Here is a 25,866-nt window from a genome sequence, read left to right on the forward strand (position 1 = left end):
TTGCAACTGCAAACTAAAGCTTGGTCGCAAATGGGTCTTCCAAATGGACAATGACCCCAAGCGTACTTCCAAAATTGTGGCAAAATGGCTTAAAGACAACAAAGTCAAGGTATTGGGGTGGCCATCACAAAGCCCTGACCTTAATCCCATAGAAAACTTGTGGGAAGAACTGAAAAAGTGTGTGTCTATATCCTGGGAAATGTTATTGTTACTTACAACCTCATGCTAATCACATTAGCACACGATAGCTCAACCATCCCGTAGGGGGGTCACCAATCACGTAGAGGTTAAATAAAGACTCACCTGGTTAAATAAAGACTCACCTGGTTAAATAAAGACTCACCTGGTTAAATAAAGACTCACCTGGTTAAATAAAGACTCACCTGGTAAATAAAGACTCACCTGGTTAAATAAAGACTCACCTGGTAAATAAAGACTCACCTGGTTAAATAAAGACTCACCTGGTTAAATAAAGACTCACTTGGTTAAATAAAGACCCACCTGGTTAAATAAGGACTCACCTGGTTAAATAAAGACTCACTTGGTTAAATAAAGACTCACCTGGTTAAATAAAGACTCAATTGGTTAAATAAAGACTCACTTGGTTAAATAAAGACTCACCTGGTTAAATAAAGACTTACCTGGTTAAATAAAGACTCACCTGGTTAAATAAAGACTCACCTGGTTAAATAAAGACTCACCTGGTAAATAAAGACTCACCTGGTTAAATAAAGACTCACAAGGTTAAATAAAGACTCACCTGGTTAAATAAAGACTCACCTGGTAAATAAAGACTCACCTGGTTAAATAAAGACTCACCTGGTTAAATAAAGACTCACCTGGTAAATAAAGACTCACCTGGTTAAATAAAGACTCACCTGGTTAAATAAAGACTCACCTGGTTAAATAAAGACTCACCTGGTTAAATAAAGACTCACCTGGTAAATAAAGACTCACCTGGTTAAATAAAGACTCACCTGGTAAATAAAGACTCACCTGGTTAAATAAAGACTCACCTGGTTAAATAAAGACTCACCTGGTTAAATAAAGACTCACCTGGTTAAATAAAGACTCACTGGGTTAAATAAAGACTCACTGGGTTAAATAAAGACTCACTGGGTTAAATAAAGACTCACATGGTTAAATAAAGACTCACCTGGTTAAATAAAGACTTACCTGGTTAAATAAAGACTTACCTGGTTAAATAAAGACTCACATGGTTAAATAAAGACTCACCTGGTTAAATAAAGACTCACCTGGTTAAATAAAGACTAACCTGGTTAAATAAAGACTCACCTGGTTAAATAAAGACTCACCTGGTAAATAAAGACTCACCTGGTTAAATAAAGACTCACCTGGTTAAATAAAGACTCACCTGGTTAAATAAAGACTCACCTGGTTAAATAAAGACTCACCTGGTTAAATAAAGACTTATCTAGTTAAAAAAATACAACAAATAAGCAGTGTGCTTCATGGTCAAGGTTCCAAGACCCTAAACCTATTTTGCCAGATATATCTAGCAGTGAACCACAAATGTTCCGTTTCTCCCTCCCCAACCGTCCTCTTCGGGGTTCCTGAAGAGCAGAGACCGGTCCCACCAGAAGTTCTACTGTATCTTGTTATGATTCTCATATGGTTGTTATGTTCTGTAGGGTTCCTGAAGAGCAGAGATCGGTCCCACCAGAAGTTCTACTCCCTGATGACCAAGACTCAGATGTTCATCAGATTCATAGAGGAGTGCTCCTTCGTCTCAGACAAAGACGCCAGCTTGGCCTTCTTCGATGACTGTGTGGACAAGGTACAGCTTTGGTTTATAATACTGTCATCCCGGTCCTGTATAGACCTATTCTCTGAAATAACCCTTCTCCATACAGCTTGATTTATAGTACTATATCATCCTAGTCATATATATAGACCTATCCTCTGTGAAATGTGTGTCTAGTAACTATGCTATCCTCTATCAGTGTTCTTCTCCCTGTCTAGTAACTATGCTATCCTCTATCAGTGTTCTTCTCCCTGTCTAGTAACTATGCTATCCTCTATCAGTGTTCTTCTCCCTGTCTAGTAACTATGCTATCCTCTATCAGTGTTCTTCTCCCTGTCTAGTAGCTATGCTATCCTCTATCAGTGTTCTTCTCCCTGTCTAGTAACTATGCTATCCTCTATCAGTGTTCTTCTCCCTGTCTAGTAGCTATGCTATCCTCTATCAGTGTTCTTCTCCCTGTCTAGTAACTATGCTATCCTCTATCAGTGTTCTTCTCCCTGTCTAGTAGCTATGCTATCCTCTATCAGTGTTCTTCTCCCTGTCTAGTAACTATGCTATCCTCTATCAGTGTTCTTCTCCCTGTCTAGTAGCTATGCTATCCTCTGTCAGTGTTCTTCTCCCTGTCTAGTAACTATGCTATCCTCTATCAGTGTTCTTCTCCCTGTCTAGTAACTATGCTATCCTCTATCAGTGTTCTTCTCCCTGTCTGGTAGCTATGCTATCCTCTATCAGTGTTCTTCTCCCTGTCTAGTAACTATGCTATCCTCTATCAGTGTTCTTCTCCCTGTCTGGTAGCTATGCTATCCTCTGTCAGTGTTCTTCTCCCTGTCTAGTAACTATGCTATCCTCTATCAGTGTTCTTCTCCCTGTCTAGTAACTATGCTATCCTCTATCAGTGTTCTTCTCCCTGTCTAGTAACTATGCTATCCTCTATCAGTGTTCTTCTCCCTGTCTAGTAACTATGCTATCCTCTATCAGTGTTCTTCTCCCTGTCTAGTAACTATGCTATCCTCTATCAGTGTTCTTCTCCCTGTCTGGTAGCTATGCTATCCTCTGTCAGTGTTCTTCTCCCTGTCTAGTAACTATGCTATCCTCTATCAGTGTTCTTCTCCCTGTCTAGTAACTATGCTATCCTCTATCAGTGTTCTTCTCCCTGTCTAGTAACTATGCTATCCTCTATCAGTGTTCTTCTCCCTGTCTGGTAGCTATGCTATCCTCTGTCAGTGTTCTTCTCCCTGTCTAGTAGCTATGCTATCCTCTATCAGTGTTCTTCTCCCTGTCTGGTAGCTATGCTATCCTCTGTCAGTGTTCTTCTCCCTGTCTAGTAGCTATGCTATCCTCTATCAGTGTTCTTCTCCCTGTCTAGTAGCTATGCTATCCTCTATCAGTGTTCTTCTCCCTGTCTAGTAGCTATGCTATCCTATATCAGTGTTCTTCTCCCTGTCTAGTAGCTATGCTTGATATCCTCTACCTTTACTTTCTCTCTCCCATTCATATCCATTCCCCTCCATTCCCCTTTACTCTGTTAAGGGCTGATGTAGGTGCAGCCAAAGCATTAACACAGCAGATTTTTACTAATTAAGTCTTTATTGAAGACCGTGGGTGTTTCTCAATATGCATACTACCGTGCTCCCCTGAGTCACTGGGTGTTTCTCAATATGCATACTACCCTGCTCCCCTGAGTCACTGGGTGTTTCTCAATATGCATTACTACCGTGCTCCCCTGAGTCACTGGGTGTTTCTCAATATGCATACTACCGTGCTCCCCTGAGTCACTGGGTGTTTCTCAATATGCATACTACCGTGCTCCCCTGAGTCACTGGGTGTTTCTCAATATGCATACTACCGTGCTCCCCTGAGTCACTGGGTGTTTCTCAATATGCATACTACCGTGCTCCCCTGAGTCACTGGGTGTTTCTCAATATGCATATTACCGTGCTCCACACTCTCATGCTTCTAGTGCATTTTCCCGAGGACATTCTCTTGAGTACGCATAAAACATTCCATTTGAGAAGCACTCCCCCCTACTGTATTACCTCACACTGAGCAGCACTCCCCCCTACTGTATTACCTCACACTGAGCAGCACTCCCCCCTACTGTATTACCTCATGCTGAGTACCACTCCCCCTACTGTATTACCTCATGCTGAGCAGCACTCCCCCTACTGTATTACCTCATGCTGAGCAGCACTCCCCCCTACTGTATTACCTCACGCTGAGCAGCACTCCCCCCTACTGTATTACCTCACACTGAGCAGCACTCCCCCTACTGTATTACCTCATGCTGAGTAGCACTCCCCCTACTGTATTACCTCATGCTGAGCAGCACTTCCCCCTACTGTATTACCTCATGCTGAGCAGCACTCCCTCGACTGTATTACCTCACACTGAGCAGCACTCCCCCTACTGTATTACCTCATGCTGAGTAGCACTCCCCCTACTGTATTAACTCATGCTGAGCAGCACTCCCCCCTACTGTATTACCTCATGCTGAGTAGCACTCCCCCTACTGTATTACCTCACACTGAGCAGCACTCACCCCTACTGTATTACCTCACACTAAGCAGCACTACCCCTACTGTATTACCTCACGCCGAGCAGCACTCCCCCTACTGTATTACCTCACGCTGAGCAGCACTCCCCCCTACTGTATTACCTCATGCTGAGCAGCACTTCCCCCTACTGTATTACCTCATGCTGAGCAGCACTCCCTCGACTGTATTACCTCACACTGAGCAGCACTCCCCCTACTGTATTACCTCATGCTGAGTAGCACTCCCCCTACTGTATTAACTCATGCTGAGCAGCACTCCCCCTACTGTATTACCTCATGCTGAGTAGCACTCCCCCTACTGTATTACCTCACAGTGAGCAGCACTCACCCCTACTGTATTACCTCACACTAAGCAGCACTACCCCTACTGTATTACCTCACGCCGAGCAGCACTCCCCCCTACTGTATTACCTCACGCTGAGCAGCACTCCCCCCTACTGTATTACCTCAAGCTGAGTAGCTCTCCCCCTACTGTATTACCTCCCACTACCCCTACTGTATTACCTCACGCTGAACATCACTCCCCCCTACTGTATTACCTCACGCTGAGCAGCACTCCCCCCTACTGTATTACCTCACACTAAGCAGCACTACCCCTACTGTATTACCTCACGCCGAGCAGCACTCCCCCTACTGTATTACCTCACGCTGAGCAGCACTCCCCCCTACTGTATTACCTCAAGCTGAGTAGCACTCCCCCTACTGTATTACCTCACGCTGAGCAGCACTCCCCCTACTGTATTACCTCACGCTGAGCAGCCCTCCCCCTACTGTATTTAGTCAGCCACCAATTGTGCAAGTTCTCCCACTTATAAAGATGAGAGAGGTCTGTAATAAAAAAAAATCCAGAAAATCACATTGTAGGATTTTTAGTGAATTTATTTGCCAATTATGGTGGAACATAAGTATTTGGTCACCTACAAACTCTCACAGATCTGTATCTTCTTCTTAAGAGGCTCCTCTGTCCTCAACTTGTTCGCTGTATTAATGGCACCTGTTTGAACTTATCAGTATAAAAGACACCTGTCCACAACCTCAAACAGTCACACTCCAAACTCCACTATGGCCAAGACCAAAGAGCTGTCAAAGGACACCAGAAACAAAATTGTAGACCTGCACCAGGCTGGGAAGACTGAATCTGCAATAGGTAAGCAGCTTGGTTTGAAGAAATCAACTGTGGGAGCAATTATTAGGAAATGGAAGACATACAAGACCACTGATAATCTCCCTCGATCTGGGGCTCCACGCAAGATCTCACCCCGTGTGGTCAAAATGATCACAAGAACGGTGAGCAAAAATCCCAGAACCACACGGTGGGACCTAATGAATGACCTGCAGAGAGCTGGGACCAAAGTAACAATGCCTACCATCAGTAACACACTACGCCACCAGGGACTCAAATCCTGCAGTGCCAGACGTGTTTAAGGCAGTACATGTCCAGGCCCATCTGAAGTTTGCTAAAGAGCATTTGGATGATCCAGAAGAAGATTGGGAGAATGTCATATGGTCAGATGAAACCAAAATATAACTTTTTGGTAAAAACTCAACTCGTCGTGTTTGGAGGACAAAGAATGCTGAGTTGCATCCAAAGAACACCATACCTACTGTGAAGCATGGGGGTGGCACCATCATGCTTTGGGGCTGTTTTTCTGCAAAGGGACCAGGACGACTGATCCGTGTAAAGGAAAGAATGAATGGGGCCATGTATCGTGAGATTTTGAGTGAAAACCTCCTTCCATCAGCAAGGGCATTGAAGATGAAACGTGGCTGGGTCTTTCAGCATGACAATGATCCCAAACACACCGCCCGGGCAACGAAGAAGTGGCTTCGTAAGAAGCATTTCAAGGTCCTGGAGTGGCCTAGCCATTCTCCAGATCTCAACCCCATAGAAAATCTTTGGAGGGAGTTGAAAGTCCGTGTTGCCCAGCAACAGCCCCAAAACATCACTGCTCTAGAGGAGATCTGCATGGAGGAATGGGCCAAAATACCAGCAACGGTGTGTGAAAACCTTGTGAAGACTTACAGAAAACATTTGACCTCTGCCATTGCCAACAAAGGGTATATAACAAAGTATTGAGAGAAACTTTTATTATTGACCAAATACTTATTTTCCACCATAATTTGCAAATAAAATCATAAAAAATCCTACAATGTGATTTTCAGGATTTTTTCCCCCTCATTTTGTCTGTCATAGTTGAAGTGTACCTATGATGAGAATTACAGGCCTCTCTCATCTTTTTAAGTGGGAGAACTTGCACAATTGGTGGCTGACCAAATACTTTTTTGCCCCACTATAGATGTTTATGTATGGTTTTGCCAGACCAACCCAGGGATGTAGTGGAGGGTAAATAACGTTTATTTGTGAAATAGCGTTTACTTGCCTTTTTATTTTGTTAATGATCGTTTATCCACTTATTATTGCTTTCCCAGCATTGATCTGAGTTGTAATCGCACCTACCTTTGCTAACGAGTGAAATCATGAATGATTCATGAATGCTCGTTATGTTCGCCTGCTCTCCTGGATTTGCCTCGTTAGCAACGCATTCACTCACCACTCTGTCCAACGGGAAACTCCGGCCACTACATAGGCCGAGTGGTGAAACAAACTACCTCAGCCCAGACCTACGGTGGCAAGTGGCAGAGAGACGCTGCTGACAGTGTGATTTTTTTTTTTTTTAACATCCCTCGACTCCTGCCGTGTCAACAGACATCCCCCGAACCAAAACATCCCTCGACTCCTGCCGTATCAACAGACATCCCCCCGAACCAAAACATCCCTCGACTCCTGCCGTGTCAACAGACATCCCCCGAACCAAAACATCCCTCGACTCCTGCCGTATCAACAGACATCCCCCCGAACCAAAACATCCCTCGACTCCTGCCGTGTCAACAGACATCCCCCCGAACCAAAACATCCCTCGACTCCTGCCGTGTCAACAGACATCCCCCGAACCAAAACATCCCTCGACTCCTGCCGTGTCAACAGACATCCCCCAAACAAAAAAAACCTGATTAAGTTTGAAGCTAACGCTGAACGGAGTCTGACCTCAGCAGGACTGAAAGGAAGCTAGCTATAATCAAAAGATGGGCTATAAGTTCTCATACAAAATACCTTTTTTTTTACAGAGAGTAGTGAGATAGACAGTGGTGAGTCAGGCTGCAATGACCCTAACCCAAATTAGATACACAGAGAGAAGCCAGCAGGGAGAGAGGTTAGAGAATCTTTCATCTTATCAAACACAATAACTTGTTGCTCATCAAATGTGTATAGAATACAACATTTTATAGTAAACTAATGGCCTTTTACACTGTCAGAATTAACTTTCATGTCATTATATGTTGGGACAGCCTATTGGACCTAACATTTTGTGAAATATAAAGACAATTTAATGTTATTGTCACGTACACTGAACAAAAATATAAACACAACAATTTTAAAGAGTTTACTGAGTTACAGATCATATAAGGAAATCAGTCAACATCATCAGTACTGACTTACCACTCATGAATGTAGTAAATATGTAGTGAAACACGTATTATTGAGTAGATTTTGTAAGATTGTAATGAATAGTAAGTCAGCTTATGGTGATCTACTTCCATCTGGTGGCGACCAGAAACAATTGCATAATAGGAACTGTTGCAAATTGATGGTCCTTCAAAAAATAATTATTAGTGCTTGTAAAAAAGTACTTGAAAGCCCTTGAATTTGACTTGTCACTGTCTGTACGAACCCAGCATTTCGTGTACTTTGATTTGGACTCATACTCCAACTCTCCCGTGCTCCAATTTGCTTAATCAGAGCACTGTAGTTATTTCCTTTAACCATGGTACTGTCTGGTTATTTCCTTTAACCATGGTACTGTCTGGTTATTTCCTTTAACCACGGTACTGTCTGGTTATTTCCTTTAACCACGGTACTGTCTGGTTATTTCCTTTAACCATGGTACTGTCTGGTTATTTCCTTTAACCACGGTACTGTCTGCTGTCTGGTTATTTCCTTTAACCACGGTACTGTCTGGTTATTTCCTTTAACCATGGTACTGTCTGGTGTCTGGTTATTTCCTTTAACCATGGTACTGTCTGGTTATTTCCTTTAACCATGGTACTGTCTGGTTATTTCCTTTAACCATGGAACTGTCTGGTTATTTCCTTTAACCACGGTACTGTCTGGTTATTTCCTTTAACCATGGTACTGTCTGGTTATTTCCTTTAACCATGGTACTGTCTGGTTATTTCCTTTAACCACGGTACTGTCTGGTTATTTCCTTTAACCATGGTACTGTCTGGTTATTTCCTTTAACCATGGTACTGTCTGGTTATTTCCTTTAACCATGGTACTGTCTGGTTATTTCCTTTAACCATGGTACTGTCTGCTGTCTGGTTATTTCCTTTAACCATGGTACTGTCTGCTGTCTGGTTATTTCCTTTAACCAGGGTACTGTCTGGTTATTTCCTTTAACCATGGTACTGTCTGGTTATTTCCTTTAACCATGGTACTGTCTGGTTATTTCCTTTAACCATGGTACTGTCTGGTTATTTCCTTTAACCATGGTACTGTCTGCTGTCTGGTTATTTCCTTTAACCATGGTACTGGCTGGTTATTTCCTTTAACCATGGTACTGTCTGGTTATTTCCTTTAACCACGGTACTGTCTGCTGTCTGGTTATTTCCCATCAGGCCTGCTCTCCTCCAACTGTCTCTAGCTCAATATGCTCTCTTCTCTTCTCTTGTTCCCCCTCTCCTCTCTGCCTCCCTGTGCATGCAGCTCTACAGTGCAGACAAAGGAGGCAAGGTGAGTGTGACTGTGTCCACCCTGACATCCTACCACCCTCACACTGTACCACCCTGACACTCTACCACCCTGACACTCTACCACCCTGACATCGTACCACCCTCACACTCTACCACCCTGACATCCTACCACCCTCACACTCCACCACCCTGACATCCTACCACCCTTACACTGTACCACCCTCACACTCTACCACCCTGATATCCTACCACCCTCACACTGTACCACCATCACACTCTAACACCCTGACATCCTACCACTCTAACACCCTGACATCCTACCACCCTCACACTCCAACACCCTGACATCCTACCACCCTCACACTCTACCACCCTGACATCCTACCACCCTTACACTCCACCACCCTGACGTCCTACCACCCTCACACTATACCACCCTGACACTCTACCACCCTGACATCGTACCAGTCTACCACCCTGACATCGTACCACCCTCACACTGTACCACCCTGACACTCTACCACCCTGACATCATACCAATCTACCACCCTGACATCCTACCACCCTCACACTGTACCACTCTGACACTCTACCACCCTGACATTGTACCACCCTCACACTCTACCACCCTGACACTCTACCACCCTGACGCTCTACCACCCTGACATCATACCAATCTACCACCCTGACATCCTACCACCCTCACACTGTACCACTCTGACACTCTACCACCCTGACATTGTACCACCCTCATACTCTACCACCCTGACACTCTACCACCCTGACACTCTACCACCCTGACATCGTACCACCCTGACATCCTACCACCCTCACACTATACCACCCTGACACTCTACCACCCTGACACTATACCACTCTACCACCCTGACACTCTACCACCCTCACACTCTACCACCCTGACATCCTACCACCCTTACACTCCACCACCCTGACGTCCTACCACCCTCACACTATACCACCCTGACACTCTACCACCCTGACATCGTACCAGTCTACCACCCTGACATCGTACCACCCTCACACTGTACCACCCTGACACTCTGCCACTCTGACATCGTACCAATCTACCACCCTGACTGTCAACTAAGTTCTGTCCATACTACTGTTGCTTCATTCTACAGGGTATGATAGTATATTACTTCATTCTACAGGGTATGATAGTGTGAATATATTGCTTCATTCTACAGGGTATGATAGTGTGAATATATTGCTTCATTCTACAGGGTATGATAGTGTGAATATATTGCTTCAATCTACAGGGTATGATAGTGTGAATATATTGCTTCATTCTACAGGGTATGATAGTGTGAATATATTGCTTCATTCTACAGGGTATGATAGTGTGAATATATTGCTTCATTCTACAGGGTATGATAGTGTGAATATATTGCTTCATTCTACAGGGTATGATAGTGTGAATATATTGCTTCATTCTACAGGGTATGATAGTGTGAATATATTGCTTCATTCTACAGGGTATGATAGTGTGAATATATTGCTTCATTCTACAGGGTATGATAGTGTGAATATATTGCGTCATGCTACAGGGTATGATAGTGTGCATATTGGGTCTCCTAGAGCCTTTCCATGGTAGGTTACCACCTCAGTCTCTGAATGTTGATGAATTCCGTTCTGTACTCAGACACTCTCAGCTATGCATGTCCCAAGTCTTCCATTTCAAGACATGATACCTAATGTGGGTCAGTAGCCCTTAGGAGCAGTTAGTGTGAACTACGGGAGGAAGTCAGCACCACCTAGCTAGCTCTCTAGGAGCAGGTTGCTGATTAACTACTGCTGTTGAGCTTCGCAGTACAGGACAGTCCACCTCTCTGTCTCTGTTACCTTCCCTTCTGTAGTAAAACACAGGACAGTCCACCTCTCTGTCTCTGCTACCTTCCCTTCTGTAGTAAAACACAGGACAGTCCACCTCTCTGTCTCTGTCTCTGCTACCTTCCCTTCTGTAGTAAAACACAGGACAGTCCACCTCTCTGTCTCTGTCTCTGTTACCTTCCCTTCTGTAGTAAAACACAGGACAGTCCACCTCTCTGTCTCTGTCTCTGCTACCTTCCCTTCTGTAGTAAAACACAGGACAGTCCACCTCTTTGTCTCTGCTACCTTCCCTTCTGTAGTAAAACACAGGACAGTCCACCTCTCTGTCTCTGCTACCTTCCCTTCTGTAGTAAAACACAGGACAGTCCACCTCTCTGTCTCTGCTACCTTCCCTTCTGTAGTAAAACACAGGACAGTCCACCTCTCTGTCTCTGTTACCTTCCCCTCTGTAGTAAAACACAGGACAGTCCACCTCTTTGTCTCTGCTACCTTCCCTTCTGTAGTAAAACACAGGACAGTCCACCTCTCTGTCTCTGTTACCTTCCCCTCTGTAGTAAAACACAGGACAGTCCACCTCTTTGTCTCTGCTACCTTCCCTTCTGTAGTAAAACACAGGACAGTCCACCTCTCTGTCTCTGCTACCTTCCCTTCTGTAGTAAAACACAGGACAGTCCACCTCTCTGTTTCTGCTACCTTCCCTTCTGTAGTAAAACACAGGACAGTCCACCTCTCTGTCTCTGTCTCTGTTACCTTCCCTTCTGTAGTAAAACACAGGACAGTCCACCTCTCTGTCTCTGCTACCTTCCCTTCTGTAGTAAAACACAGGACAGTCCACCTCTCTGTCTCTGCTACCTTCCCCTCTGTAGTAAAACACAGAGTCTCTCTACTCTGCATTACACCAAGTCTTTCGTTGTGGATCGTTGTATCCAGTTTGCTGCAGCAGCACTGGTGTCTGTGGTAGAAAACCCCTACTTCCTTTCTCTAATGATTTCAGCCTTGAAGTTTTCATGACTTGAGCTGAGAAGGGCTTTTTAGCAGCTCATTGATGTGTAAAAGGCCTGATGGTAGAGTTGATGAGGTTTACAGTTGATGTGGAGGTTTACAGTTGATGTGGAGGTTTAGAGTTGATGTGGAGGTTTAGAGTTGATGTGGAGGTTTACAGTTGATGTGGAGGTTTACAGTTGATGTGGAGGTTTACAGTTGATGTGGAGGTTTACAGTTGATGTGGAGGTTTAGAGTTGATGTGGAGGTTTACAGTTGATGTGGAGGTTTACAGTTGATGTGGAGGTTTACAGTTGATGTGGAGGTTTAGAGTTGATGTGGAGGTTTACAGTTGATGTGGAGGTTTAGAGTTGATGTGGAGGTTTAGAGTTGATGTGGAGGTTTAGCGTTGATGTGGAGGTTTACAGTTGATGTGGAGGTTTAGAGTTGATGTGGAGGTTTAGAGTTGATGTGGAGGTTTAGAGTTGATGTGGAGGTTTACAGTTGATGTGGAGGTTTACAGTTGATGTGGAGGTTTACAGTTGATGTGGAGGTTTACAGTTGATTTGGAGGTTTAGAGTTGATGTGGAGGTTTAGAGTTGATGTGGAGGTTTACAGTTGATGTGGAGGTTTAGAGTTGATGTGGAGGTTTAGAGTTGATGTGGAGGTTTACAGTTGATGTGGAGGTTTACAGTTGATGTGGAGGTTTAGAGTTGATGTGGAGGTTTAGAGTTGATGTGGAGGTTTAGAGTTGATGTGGAGGTTTACAGTTGATGTGGAGGTTTACAGTTGATGTGGAGGTTTACAGTTGATGTGGAGGTTTAGAGTTGATGTGGAGGTTTAGAGTTGATGTGGCGGTTTACAGTTGATGTGGAGGTTTACAGTTGATGTGGAGGTTTACAGTTGATGTGGAGGTTTAGAGTTGATGTGGAGGTTTACAGTTGATGTGGAGGTTTACAGTTGATGTGGAGGTTTAGAGTTGATGTGGAGGTTTACAGTTGATGTGGAGGTTTAGAGTTGATGTGGAGGTGTAGAGTTGATGTGGAGGTTTAGAGTTGATGTGGAGGTTTACAGTTGATGTGGAGGTTTAGAGTTGATGTGGAGGTTTACAGTTGATGTGGAGGTTTAGAGTTGATGTGGAGGTTTACAGTTGATGTGGAGGTTTGGAGTTGATGTGGAGGTTTAGAGTTGATGTGGAGGTTTAGAGTTGATGTGGAGGTTTAGAGTTGATGTGGAGGTTTACAGTTGATGTGGAGGTTTAGAGTTGATGTGGAGGTTTGGAGTTGATGTGGAGGTTTAGAGTTGATGTGGAGGTTTACAGTTGATGTGGAGGTTTAGAGTTGATGTGGAGGTTTAGAGTTGATGTGGAGGTTTACAGTTGATGTGGAGGTTTACAGTTGATGTGGAGGTTTACAGTTGATGTGGAGGTTTAGAGTTGATGTGGAGGTTTACAGTTGATGTGGAGGTTTACAGTTGATGTGGAGGTTTACAGTTGATGTGGAGGTTTACAGTTGATGTGGAGGTTTAGAGTTGATGTGGAGGTTTAGAGTTGATGTGGAGGTTTAGAGTTGATGTGGAGGTTTAGAGTTGATGTGGAGGTTTAGAGTTGATGTGGAGGTTTACAGTTGATGTGGAGGTTTAGAGTTGATGTGGAGGTTTAGAGTTGATGTGGAGGTTTACAGTTGATGTGGAGATTTACAGTTGATGTGGAGGTTTAGAGTTGACTCTTCTAAGGCGTATTTTCTTGTCTCTCCCAGGGAGAGTCTGTGTACTGAATCCCTGATCCAATTATGTGGTCCATTTGCTGTTACTGTGTGTGTGTGTGTGTGTGTGTGTGTGTGTGTGTGTGTGTGTGTGTGTGTGTAGTCCACTGGGTCTAGTATATTCAGTGGTTTGTGTTGTCCTCTCAGATCTCTCCCTCTACATCTGATGTAGTGAAACATGACATTCAGTAATCAGTATCTGGAGGGAGGAGGGCAGGGAGGGAGGGAGGGAGGGAGGAAGGAGACAGGGAGGGAGGGAGGGAGGGAGGAGGGCAGGGAGGGATGGAGGGAGGCAGGGAGGGATGGAGGGAGGCAGGCAGGGAGGGAGGGAGGAGGGCATGGAGGGAGGGAGGGAGGGAGGAGGGCAGGGAGGGATTTAGGGAGGCAGGCAGGGAGGGAGGGAGGAGGGAGGAAGGAGACAGGGAGGGAGGAGGGCAGGGAGGGATGGAGGGAGGGAGGGAGGGAGGGAGGGAGGAGGGCAGGGAGGGATGGAGGGAGGCAGGCAGGGAGGGAGGAGGGAGGAAGGAGACAGGGAGGGAGGGGGGGAGGGAGGGAGGAGGGCAGGGAGGGGTGGAGGGAGGCAGGCAGGGAGGGAGGGAGGAGGGCATGGAGGGAGGCAGGCAGGGAGGGAGGGAGGAGGGCAGGGAGGGATGGAGGGAGGCAGGCAGGGAGGGGGGCATGGAGGGAGGAAGGAGACAGGGAGAGGGGCATGGAGGGAGGGGGGCAGGGAGGCCCTTCCTCGATCCATCTTTCTCTCCCTCCCTGACTCCTCCCTCCTTCCTCGATTCATCCTTCTCTCCCTGCCTCCCTTCTTAGATCCATCTTTCTCTCCCTCCCTCCCTCGATCCATCCTTCTCTCCCTCCTCCCTCCCTCCCTTCCTCTATCCATCCTTCTCTCCCTCCCTCCTCCCTCCCTTCCTCGATCCATCCTTCTCTCCCTAATCCTTAAGTATATCAGGTTAACTCACCAGAAGGGCTTATCTCAATGACACCCTCACTGCACTGTGGTGTCCCTGAGAGGATTACACACACACACACACACACACACACACACACACTCCCTCCCTCCCTCAGAGAGCTCCATGTCCAGATCAGCTGAACTCGATGTTCTCGACCAGAAACAGAGAAAACACAGCCTCTCTCTGCAGTCCAGTGCTTTAGCTCTTGCATTCGTGTCTTTGTTTTGGACTTGTCTACTCCAACAGAGGAAGTGTAGCCTCTGGCATGGTTTTACACCATCACTGTCTCTCGGCTGTCTTTCTGGCTAGTGCTGCTCTAGTACAATACTAAACACTCAGACTGTAACACACTGGCTAGTGCTGCTCTAGTACAATACTAAACACTCAGACAGACTGTAACACACTGTACAACCAGACCTTTAATCAGTTTATTTTAAAGTGTTTCTCAACATGGGAAAACCTCTATAATTGTAATTGTTTTAGTAATGAAGTGGTTTCCAGCAGTAGAGGAAAGATTCCACACTAAATGAGACGTTTTACCCAGAAGAAGAGACCAGACAGACACTGTCGCTGCGTCGACAAACAATGTTTTAACGAAGCAAAATAACACCTTAACATCTCCACCTCGTCCGTCTGCTCCCACACTAAACACATCCTCACTCTTCTGCTGACCTTTAACAGCTTGAATTGACCTCTTTCACCACACAGCCCATGAGTTACTGACCCAGTTAACCCTAACTTTAACAGCTTTAATTGAGTCACTGACCCATTTGGGGGGGGGGGCAGTGAGGACCCACCCCTATTCACTTCAGTGACAGAAAGTGTACAGCACAAAGTGGAGTTTTATCTACTCACAGTTCATTTAACTTTAGAGCCTGACATACACCATCTATGAGAGAGGGAGAGAGAGAGAGAGAGGGAGAGAGAGGGAGAGAGAGAGAGAGACGGAGAGACAGAGAGAGAGAGACGGAGAGAGAGAGAGAGACGGAGAGAGAGAGAGAGAGAGAGAGAGAGAGACAGAGAGAGAGAGAGAGAGACAGACAGACAGACAGACGGGGAGAGAGAGAGAGAGAGAGAGAGAGAGAGAGAGAGAGACGGAGAGAGAGAGAGAGACGGAGAGAGAGAGAGAGAGAGAGACGGAGAGAGAGACGGAGAGAGAGAGACGGAGAGAGAGAGACAGAGAGAGTGTCCTTTAACCATTTGTACATTGTTAAAACACTGTATATATATATAATATGACATTTGTTATGTCTTTATTGTTTTGAAACTTCTGTATGTGTAATGTTTACTGTTCATTTTTATTGTTTATTTTACTTTATATATTCACTTTGTATATTATTTACCTCACTTGCTTTGACAATGTTAACACATGTTTCCCATGCCAATAAAGCCCTTGAATTGAATTGAATTGAGAGAGAGAGAGACAGACAGACAGACAGACAGACAGACAGACAGACAGACAGACAGACAGACAGACAGACAGACAGACAGACAGACAGAGAGAGATCAACTACCAGGGACTAGCTACACACAGTGAAGGACTGTCTCCTAGGACTGGGACTAGCTACACACAGTGAAGGACTGTCTCCTAGGACTGGGACTAGCTACACACAGTGAAGGACTGTCTCCTGGGACAGGGACTAGCTACACACAGTGAAGGACTGTCTCCTAGGACAGGGACTAGCTACACACAGTGAAGGACTGTCTCCTAGGACTGGGACTAGCTACACACAGTGAAGGACTGTCTCCTAGGACTGGGACTAGCTACACACAGTGAAGGACTGTCTCCTAGGACTGGGACTAGCTACACACAGTGAAGGACTGTCTCCTAAGACTGGGACTAGCTACACACAGTGAAGGACTGTCTCCTAGGACAGGGACTAGCTACACACAGTGAAGGACTGTCTCCTAGGACTGGGACTAGCTACACACAGTGAAGGACTGTCTCCTAGGACAGGGACTAGCTACACACAGTGAAGGACTGTCTCCTAGGACTGGGACTAGCTACACACAGTGAAGGACTGTCTCCTAGGACTGGGACTAGCTACACACAGTGAAGGACTGTCTCCTGGGACAGGGACTAGCTACACACAGTGAAGGACTGTCTCCTAGGACTGGGACTAGCTACACACAGTGAAGGACTGTCTCCTAGGACTGGGACTAGCTACACACAGTGAAGGACTGTCTCCTAGGACAGGGACTAGCTACACACAGTGAAGGACTGTCTCCTAGGACAGGGACTAGCTACACACAGTGAAGGACTGTCTCCTAGGACTGGGACTAGCTACACACAGTGAAGGACTGTCTCCTAGGACAGGGACCAGCTACACACAGTGAAGGACTGTCTCCTAGGACAGGGACTAGCTACACACAGTGAAGGACTGTCTCCTAGGACTGGGACTAGCTACACACAGTGAAGGACTGTCTCCTGGGACAGGGACTAGCTACACACAGTGAAGGACTGTCTCCTAGGACTGGGACTAGCTACACACAGTGAAGGACTGTCTCCTAGGACAGGGACTAGCTACACACAGTGAAGGACTGTCTCCTAGGACAGGGACTAGCTACACACAGTGAAGGACTGTCTCCTAGGACAGGGACTAGCTACACACAGTGAAGGACTGTCTCCTAGGACTGGGACTAGCTACACACAGTGAAGGACTGTCTCCTAGGACTGGGACTAGCTACACACAGTGAAGGACTGTCTCCTAGGACTGGGACTAGCTACACACAGTGAAGGACTGTCTCCTAGGACAGGGACTAGCTACACACAGTGAAGGACTGTCTCCTAGGACTGGGACTAGCTACACACAGTGAAGGACTGTCTCCTAGGACAGGGACTAGCTACACACAGTGAAGGACTGTCTCCTAGGACTGGGACTAGCTACACACAGTGAAGGACTGTCTCCTAAGACTGGGACTAGCTACACACAGTGAAGGACTGTCTCCTAGGACAGGGACTAGCTACACACAGTGAAGGACTGTCTCCTAGGACTGGGACTAGCTACACACAGTGAAGGACTGTCTCCTAGGACAGGGACTAGCTACAAAAGTGAAGGACTGTCTCCTAGGACTGGGACTAGCTACACACAGTGAAGGACTGTCTCCTAGGACTGGGACTAGCTACACACAGTGAAGGACTGTCTCCTGGGACAGGGACTAGCTACACACAGTGAAGGACTGTCTCCTAGGACTGGGACTAGCTACACACAGTGAAGGACTGTCTCCTAGGACTGGGACTAGCTACACACAGTGAAGGACTGTCTCCTAGGACAGGGACTAGCTACACACAGTGAAGGACTGTCTCCTAGGACAGGGACTAGCTACACACAGTGAAGGACTGTCTCCTAGGACTGGGACTAGCTACACACAGTGAAGGACTGTCTCCTAGGACAGGGACTAGCTACACACAGTGAAGGACTGTCTCCTAGGACAGGGACTAGCTACACACAGTGAAGGACTGTCTCCTAGGACTGGGACTAGCTACACACAGTGAAGGACTGTCTCCTGGGACAGGGACTAGCTACACACAGTGAAGGACTGTCTCCTAGGACTGGGACTAGCTACACACAGTGAAGGACTGTCTCCTAGGACAGGGACTAGCTACACACAGTGAAGGACTGTCTCCTAGGACAGGGACTAGCTACACACAGTGAAGGACTGTCTCCTAGGACAGGGACTAGCTACACACAGTGAAGGACTGTCTCCTAGGACTGGGACTAGCTACACACAGTGAAGGACTGTCTCCTAAGATAGGGACCGACTAGTGGATACTCTGCATTGTTTGGTAGGCTGTTAATACAACCCTGAGGCCTAGTTCCCTTCCAGCACATTAAGGTTTTCGTGTCCCTCCCCTCAGGTGGACAGCGATAAGCCAGATGAGACCAGGCTGATAGAGATTGACGAATCACAGCGCAGCGAGCACACAGTCTTCATCACACCCCCTGAACTACCCCATCTGCCTGATGGAGAGGAGCACCCACTCTGCTACAGGTGCTGAACCCACTGTGTGTATGTGTATGTGGATGTGTTAGTGTGTTAACCCCAGTGTGTTCTGCCTCCCCAGCTATGTGTTAGTGTGTTAACCCCAGTGTGTTCTGCCTCCCCCAGCTATGTGTTAGTGTGTTAACCCCAGTGTGTTCTGCCTCCCCCAGCTATGTGTTAGGGTGTTAACCCCAGTGTGTTCTGCCTCCCCCAGCTATGTGTTAGTGTGTTAACCCCAGTGTGTTCTGCCTCCCCCAGCTATGTGTTAGTGTGTTAACCCCAGTGTGTTCTGCCTCCCCCAGCTATGTGTTAGTGTGTTAACCCCAGTGTGTTCTGCCTCCCCCAGCTATGTGTTAGGGTGTTAACCCCAGTGTGTTCTGCCTCCTCCAGCTATGTGTTAGTGTGTTAACCCCAGTGTGTTCTGCCTCCCCCAGCTATGTGTTAACCCCAGTGTGTTCTGCCTCCCCCAGCTATGTGTTAGGGTGTTAACCCCAGTGTGTTCTGCCTCCTCCAGCTATGTGTTAGTGTGTTAACCCCAGTGTGTTCTGCCTCCTCCAGCTATGTGTTAACCCCAGTGTGTTCTGCCTCCCCCAGCTATGTGTTAACCCCAGTGTGTTCTGCCTCCCCCAGTTATGTGTTAGTGAGTTAACTCCAGTGTGTTCTGCCTCCCCAGCTATGTGTTAGTGTGTTAACCCCAGTGTGTTCTGCCTCCCCCAGCTATGTGTTAGTGAGTTAACCCCAGTGTGTTCTGCCTCCCCCAGCTATGTGTTAGTGAGTTAACCCCAGTGTGTTCTGCCTCCCCAGCTATGTGTTAGTGTGTTAACCCCAGTGTGTTCTGCCTCCCCAGCTATGTGTTAGTGTGTTAACCCCAGTGTGTTCTGCCTCCCCAGCTATGTGTTAACCCCAGTGTGTTCTGCCTCCCCCAGCTATGTGTTAGTGAGTTAACCCCAGTGTGTTCTGCCTCCCCCAGCTATGTGTTAGTGAGTTAACCCCAGTGTGTTCTGCCTCCCCAGCTATGTGTTAGTGTGTTAACCCCAGTGTGTTCTGCCTCCCCAGCTATGTGTTAACCCCAGTGTGTTCTGCCTCCCCCAGCTATGTGTTAGTGTGTTAACCCCAGTGTGTTCTGCCTCCCCAGCTATGTGTTAACCCCAGTGTGTTCTGCCTCCCCCAGCTATGTGTTAGTGTGTTAACCCCAGTGTGTTCTGCCTCACCCAGCTATGTGTTAGTGTGTTAACCCCAGTGTGTTCTGCCTCCTCAGCTATGTGTTAGTGTGTTAACCCCAGTGTGTTCTGCCTCCCCAGCTATGTGTTAACCCCAGTGTGTTCTGCCTCACCCAGCTATGTGTTAACCCCAGTGTGTTCTGCCTCCCCAGCTATGTGTTAACCCCAGTGTGTTCTGCCTCCCCCAGCTATGTGTTAGTGTGTTAACCCCAGTGTGTTCAGCCTCACCAGCTATGTGTTAACCCCAGTGTGTTCTGCCTCACCCAGCTATGTGTTAACCCCAGTGTGTTCTGCCTCCCCCAGCTGTGTGTTAACCCCAGTGTGTTCTGCCTCCCCCAGCTATGTGTTAGTGTTTTAACCCCAGTGTGTTCTGCCTCCCCCAGCTATGTGTTAGTGTGTTAACCCCAGTGTGTTCTGCCTCCCCCAGCTATGTGTTAACCCCAGTGTGTTCTGCCTCCCCCAGCTATGTGTTAGTGTGTTAACCCCAGTGTGTTCTGCCTCCTCCAGCTATGTGTTAGTGTGTTAACCCCAGTGTGTTCTGCCTCCCCCAGCTATGTGTTAACCCCAGTGTGTTCTGCCTCCCCAGCTATGTGTTAACCCCAGTGTGTTCTGCCTCCCCCAGCTATGTGTTAACCCCAGTGTGTTCTGCCTCCCCAGCTATGTGTTAACCCCAGTGTGTTCTGCCTCCCCCAGCTATGTGTTAACCCCAGTGTGTTCTGCCTCCCCAGCTATGTGTTAGTGTGTTAACCCCAGTGTGTTCTGCCTCTCCCAGCTATGTGTTAACCCCAGTGTGTTCTGCCTCCCCAGCTATGTGTTAGTGTGTTAACCCCAGTGTGTTCTGCCTCCCCCAGCTATGTGTTAGTGTGTTAACCCCAGTGTGTTCTGCCTCCCCAGCTATGTGTTAACCCCAGTGTGTTCTGCCTCCCCAGCTATGTGTTAACCCCAGTGTGTTCTGCCTCTCCCAGCTATGTGTTAACCCCAGTGTGTTCTGCCTCCCCAGCTATGTGTAACTGAGTTAACCCCAGTGACTGAGTAACTGAGTTAACCCCAGTGTGTTCTGCCTCCCCCAGCTATGTGTTAGTGTGTTAACCCCAGTGTGTTCTGCCTCCCCCAGCTATGTGTTAGTGTGTTAACCCCAGTGTGTTCTGCCTCCCCCAGCTATGTGTTAGGGTGTTAACCCCAGTGTGTTCTGCCTCCTCCAGCTATGTGTTAGTGTGTTAACCCCAGTGTGTTCTGCCTCCCCCAGCTATGTGTTAACCCCAGTGTGTTCTGCCTCCCCCAGCTATGTGTTAGGGTGTTAACCCCAGTGTGTTCTGCCTCCTCCAGCTATGTGTTAGTGTGTTAACCCCAGTGTGTTCTGCCTCCTCCAGCTATGTGTTAACCCCAGTGTGTTCTGCCTCCCCCAGCTATGTGTTAACCCCAGTGTGTTCTGCCTCCCCCAGTTATGTGTTAGTGAGTTAACTCCAGTGTGTTCTGCCTCCCCAGCTATGTGTTAGTGTGTTAACCCCAGTGTGTTCTGCCTCCCCCAGCTATGTGTTAGTGAGTTAACCCCAGTGTGTTCTGCCTCCCCCAGCTATGTGTTAGTGAGTTAACCCCAGTGTGTTCTGCCTCCCCAGCTATGTGTTAGTGTGTTAACCCCAGTGTGTTCTGCCTCCCCAGCTATGTGTTAGTGTGTTAACCCCAGTGTGTTCTGCCTCCCCAGCTATGTGTTAACCCCAGTGTGTTCTGCCTCCCCCAGCTATGTGTTAGTGAGTTAACCCCAGTGTGTTCTGCCTCCCCCAGCTATGTGTTAGTGAGTTAACCCCAGTGTGTTCTGCCTCCCCAGCTATGTGTTAGTGTGTTAACCCCAGTGTGTTCTGCCTCCCCAGCTATGTGTTAACCCCAGTGTGTTCTGCCTCCCCCAGCTATGTGTTAGTGTGTTAACCCCAGTGTGTTCTGCCTCCCCAGCTATGTGTTAACCCCAGTGTGTTCTGCCTCCCCCAGCTATGTGTTAGTGTGTTAACCCCAGTGTGTTCTGCCTCACCCAGCTATGTGTTAGTGTGTTAACCCCAGTGTGTTCTGCCTCCTCAGCTATGTGTTAGTGTGTTAACCCCAGTGTGTTCTGCCTCCCCAGCTATGTGTTAACCCCAGTGTGTTCTGCCTCACCCAGCTATGTGTTAACCCCAGTGTGTTCTGCCTCCCCAGCTATGTGTTAACCCCAGTGTGTTCTGCCTCCCCCAGCTATGTGTTAGTGTGTTAACCCCAGTGTGTTCTGCCTCACCAGCTATGTGTTAACCCCAGTGTGTTCTGCCTCACCCAGCTGTGTGTTAACCCCAGTGTGTTCTGCCTCCCCCAGCTATGTGTTAGTGTTTTAACCCCAGTGTGTTCTGCCTCCCCCAGCTATGTGTTAGTGTGTTAACCCCAGTGTGTTCTGCCTCCCCCAGCTATGTGTTAACCCCAGTGTGTTCTGCCTCCCCCAGCTATGTGTTAGTGTGTTAACCCCAGTGTGTTCTGCCTCCTCCAGCTATGTGTTAGTGTGTTAACCCCAGTGTGTTCTGCCTCCCCCAGCTATGTGTTAACCCCAGTGTGTTCTGCCTCCCCAGCTATGTGTTAACCCCAGTGTGTTCTGCCTCCCCCAGCTATGTGTTAACCCCAGTGTGTTCTGCCTCCCCAGCTATGTGTTAACCCCAGTGTGTTCTGCCTCCCCCAGCTATGTGTTAACCCCAGTGTGTTCTGCCTCCCCAGCTATGTGTTAGTGTGTTAACCCCAGTGTGTTCTGCCTCTCCCAGCTATGTGTTAACCCCAGTGTGTTCTGCCTCCCCAGCTATGTGTTAGTGTGTTAACCCCAGTGTGTTCTGCCTCCCCCAGCTATGTGTTAGTGTGTTAACCCCAGTGTGTTCTGCCTCCCCAGCTATGTGTTAACCCCAGTGTGTTCTGCCTCCCCAGCTATGTGTTAACCCCAGTGTGTTCTGCCTCTCCCAGCTATGTGTTAACCCCAGTGTGTTCTGCCTCCCCAGCTATGTGTTAGTGAGTTAACCCCAGTGTGTTCTGCCTCCCCCAGCTATGTGTTAGTGTGTTAACCCCAGTGTGTTCTGCCTCCCCCAGCTATGTGTTAGTGTGTTAACCCCAGTGTGTTCTGCCTCCCCAGCTATGTGTTAACCCCAGTGTGTTCTGCCTCCCCCAGCTGTGTGTTAGTGTGTTAACCCCAGTGTGTTCTGCCTCCCCCAGCTATGTGTTAGTGTGTTAACCCCAGTGTGTTCTGCCTCTCCCAGCTATGTGTTAACCCCAGTGTGTTCTGCCTCCCCCAGCTGTGTGTTAGTGTGTTAACCCCAGTGTGTTCTGCCTCCCCAGCTATGTGTTAACCCCAGTGTGTTCTGCCTCCCCCACCTATGTGTTAACCCCAGTGTGTTCTGCCTCCCCCAGCTATGTGTTAGTGTGTTAACCCCAGTGTGTTCTGCCTCCCCCAGCTATGTGTTAACCCCAGTGTGTTCTGCCTCTCCCACCTATGTGTTAACCCCAGTGTGTTCTGCCTCCCCCAGCTATGTGTTAGTGTGTTAACCCCAGTGTGTTCTGCCTCCCCCAGCTATGTGTTAACCCCAGTGTGTTCTGCCTCCCCCAGCTATCTGTTAGTGTGTTAACCCCAGTGTGTTCTGCCTCCCCCAGCTATGTGTTAACCCCAGTGTGTTCTGCCTCACCCAGCTATGCAGGTTTCCCGGTGTTGAGTCTTGATCTGTTTGACCCCATGGAAGGCCTCCGACCCCCTGCCTCTCGGCTGGCTGCCCGACAGAGCTGCCCAACTAGCCCTGCGCCCATGTTCAGACGCACCAAACAGGTCAACACACACACACACAATACACAATACACACATTCTTTATGGTTTAATGTCACTGATTGGCCAGAGAGTCTCCTCCCCTGATGTCTCTGGTCTGACTACTGGAAGTCCAATAAGGAGAATGAAACTCCTCAGTGTTTTGTCTGTCCAGACAAAGTGGTGTTTAATATCAATTCAATTCAAGGGGCCTTATTATCAGGGGAAACATGTGTTAACAATGCCAAAGCAAGTGAGGTAGATAATATACAAAAGTGAAATAAACAATAGAAATTAACAGTAAACATTACAGTCACAGAACTTCCAAAATAATAAAGACATTTCAAATGTCATATTATATGTGTATATACAGTGTTGTAACGACGTACAACTAGTTAAAGAACACAAGGGAAAATAAATAAACATAAATGTGGGTTGTATTAAGAATGGTGTTTGTTCTTCACTGGTTGACCTTTTCTTGTGGCAACAGGTCACACATCTTGCTGCTGTGATGTCACACTGTGGTATTTCATCCAGTAGATATGGGAGTTTATCAAAATTGGGTTTGTTTTCGAATTCTTTGTGGGTCTGTGTAATCTGAGGGAAATATGTACCTCTAATATGGTCATACATTGGGCAGGAGGTTAGGAAGTGCAGCTCAGTTTCCACCTCATTTTGTGGGCAGTGAGCACATAGCCTGTCTTCTCCTGAGAGCCAGGTCTGCCTACGGCGGCCTTTCTCAATAGCAAGGCTATACTCACTTGACCCTCCCAACCCTTCTCCCCCCCCGACACCGCCAGGAGATCAAGTTGTCTCCGGTCGTGGTAATTTCATGTATTACTAAATGATGAGAGTTACAAACCACACACCAGTCAGAGATACACTTAAACTTCATATTTTAATTATATGAGCTTCACCATAGCCCTGTGACTCTCAGATCAATTCAGTGTCTATAAATGCATTCTGAGAGTGTCAACATAATGGCAACTGAGATCTTTTATAGCAAAGATCCACCCCTCTCAACTTACATGACAAACCACAGAGCTCAAGAACTCTTCACAAAGGGGCCTTTTACTTAAAAAAAGGTGTATCCCATAGCCAGATAGCATTAGCTATAAATTATCGTTCAGTTTGGTCTCTTAGACGAGGTTCTACTTCTCGTTCTTGGTACTTCATAGTACCAAAAACATTACCTCATCCAATGGCATATATCAGTTGTCAATTCTAGATACTCCCATCTCAAATACAGCCCCTCCTGGACAAGCTCACTGAGGGCAGTGAACCTCTAGGTCATATACTAGGTCAAGATAAGTTTCAACATCAGAGGGGTAATACAATGGTTCCAGACACTGCCGCACTCCTCCCCCCCAATGGGAAAAGGAGAGAGTGACTGGGAGTACAGACATTGTGGAGCCCTTCACATGGTTTAGGAATAGTTACAGACACATTCAAATATGAAGACAATCCTGACCTCTCCCCACTCTGGGCTCCAAGTGACCAAGCCCTAGCTGAGAAGGGATACATGCAACTGCCAACACTATTGTCCAAAGGGAAACATTCTAATGACAAGTATCTCACAAGCATATTATGAAAATAAAACATCTTATCTATGTTACCCAACTTATTCTGATTCATCCCCAACAGTCTCCAGACCTGTTGTTGAATATCTCTCGTGTCTACATTGACCCTCCCAACCCTTCTCCCCTTCCGACCCCTCCAGGAGATCAAGTTGTCTCAGAAGTTAGCCAAGAAGTACTCTTCCATCCCTCAGATGTGGTCCAAGTGTCTGCTGTGCCACTGCTACGGCCTGTGGTTCATCTGTCTGCCGTCCTACGTCAAGGTGTGCCACTCCAAGGTGCGGGCGCTGCGCACCGCCTACGACGTCCTCAGGAAGATGCAGGACAAGAAACTACAGCCTCCCGACGAGGTACGGTGGTAGTTTATCCCCTAGTATTGAATATGTAGACCTACCACCTAAAGCTCTCTGATCTCTCTCTCTCTCTCTCTCTCTCTCTCTCTCTCTCTCTCTCTCTCTCTCTCTCTCTCTCTCTCTCTCTCTCTCTCTCTCTCTGTCTCTGTCTCTGTCTCTGTCTCTGTCTCTCTCTCTGTCTCTCTCTCTCTCTGTCTCTCTCTCTGTCTCTCTCTGTCTCTCTCTCTCTCTGTCTCTGTCTCTCTCTGTCTCTGTCTCTCTCTCTCTCTGTCTCACTCTCTCACTCACTCACTCACTCTCTCACTCTCTCTCTCTCTCTC

The 25,866-nt window shown here is 47.3% G+C and overlaps 1 protein-coding gene across 10 annotated transcripts in view; it reads left to right on the plus strand.

Annotated features, from left to right (window-relative positions):
- LOC110487144 (C-myc promoter-binding protein) overlaps positions 1 to 25,866 on the plus strand; it is a 161,027-nt gene that overhangs the window by 76,428 nt on the left and 58,733 nt on the right. For 5 of the 10 annotated variants that reach the window (XM_036964104.1, XM_036964105.1, XM_036964107.1 and 2 more), the window contains 5 exons: positions 1,653 to 1,798; positions 9,085 to 9,111; positions 18,485 to 18,618; positions 23,508 to 23,640; positions 25,337 to 25,543. In XM_036964104.1, coding sequence (XP_036819999.1) covers positions 1,653 to 1,798; positions 9,085 to 9,111; positions 18,485 to 18,618; positions 23,508 to 23,640; positions 25,337 to 25,543 — 647 coding nt within the window. The remainder of the gene's footprint in view (positions 1 to 1,652; positions 1,799 to 9,084; positions 9,112 to 18,484; positions 18,619 to 23,507; positions 23,641 to 25,336; positions 25,544 to 25,866) is intronic. The other 5 variants (XM_036964106.1, XM_036964108.1, XM_036964113.1 and 2 more) reach the window with 1 other exon arrangement.

Source organism: Oncorhynchus mykiss, chromosome 26, assembly GCF_013265735.2.
Source record: "Oncorhynchus mykiss isolate Arlee chromosome 26, USDA_OmykA_1.1, whole genome shotgun sequence".
In the NCBI taxonomy this organism is placed as follows: Eukaryota; Metazoa; Chordata; class Actinopteri; order Salmoniformes; family Salmonidae; genus Oncorhynchus; species Oncorhynchus mykiss.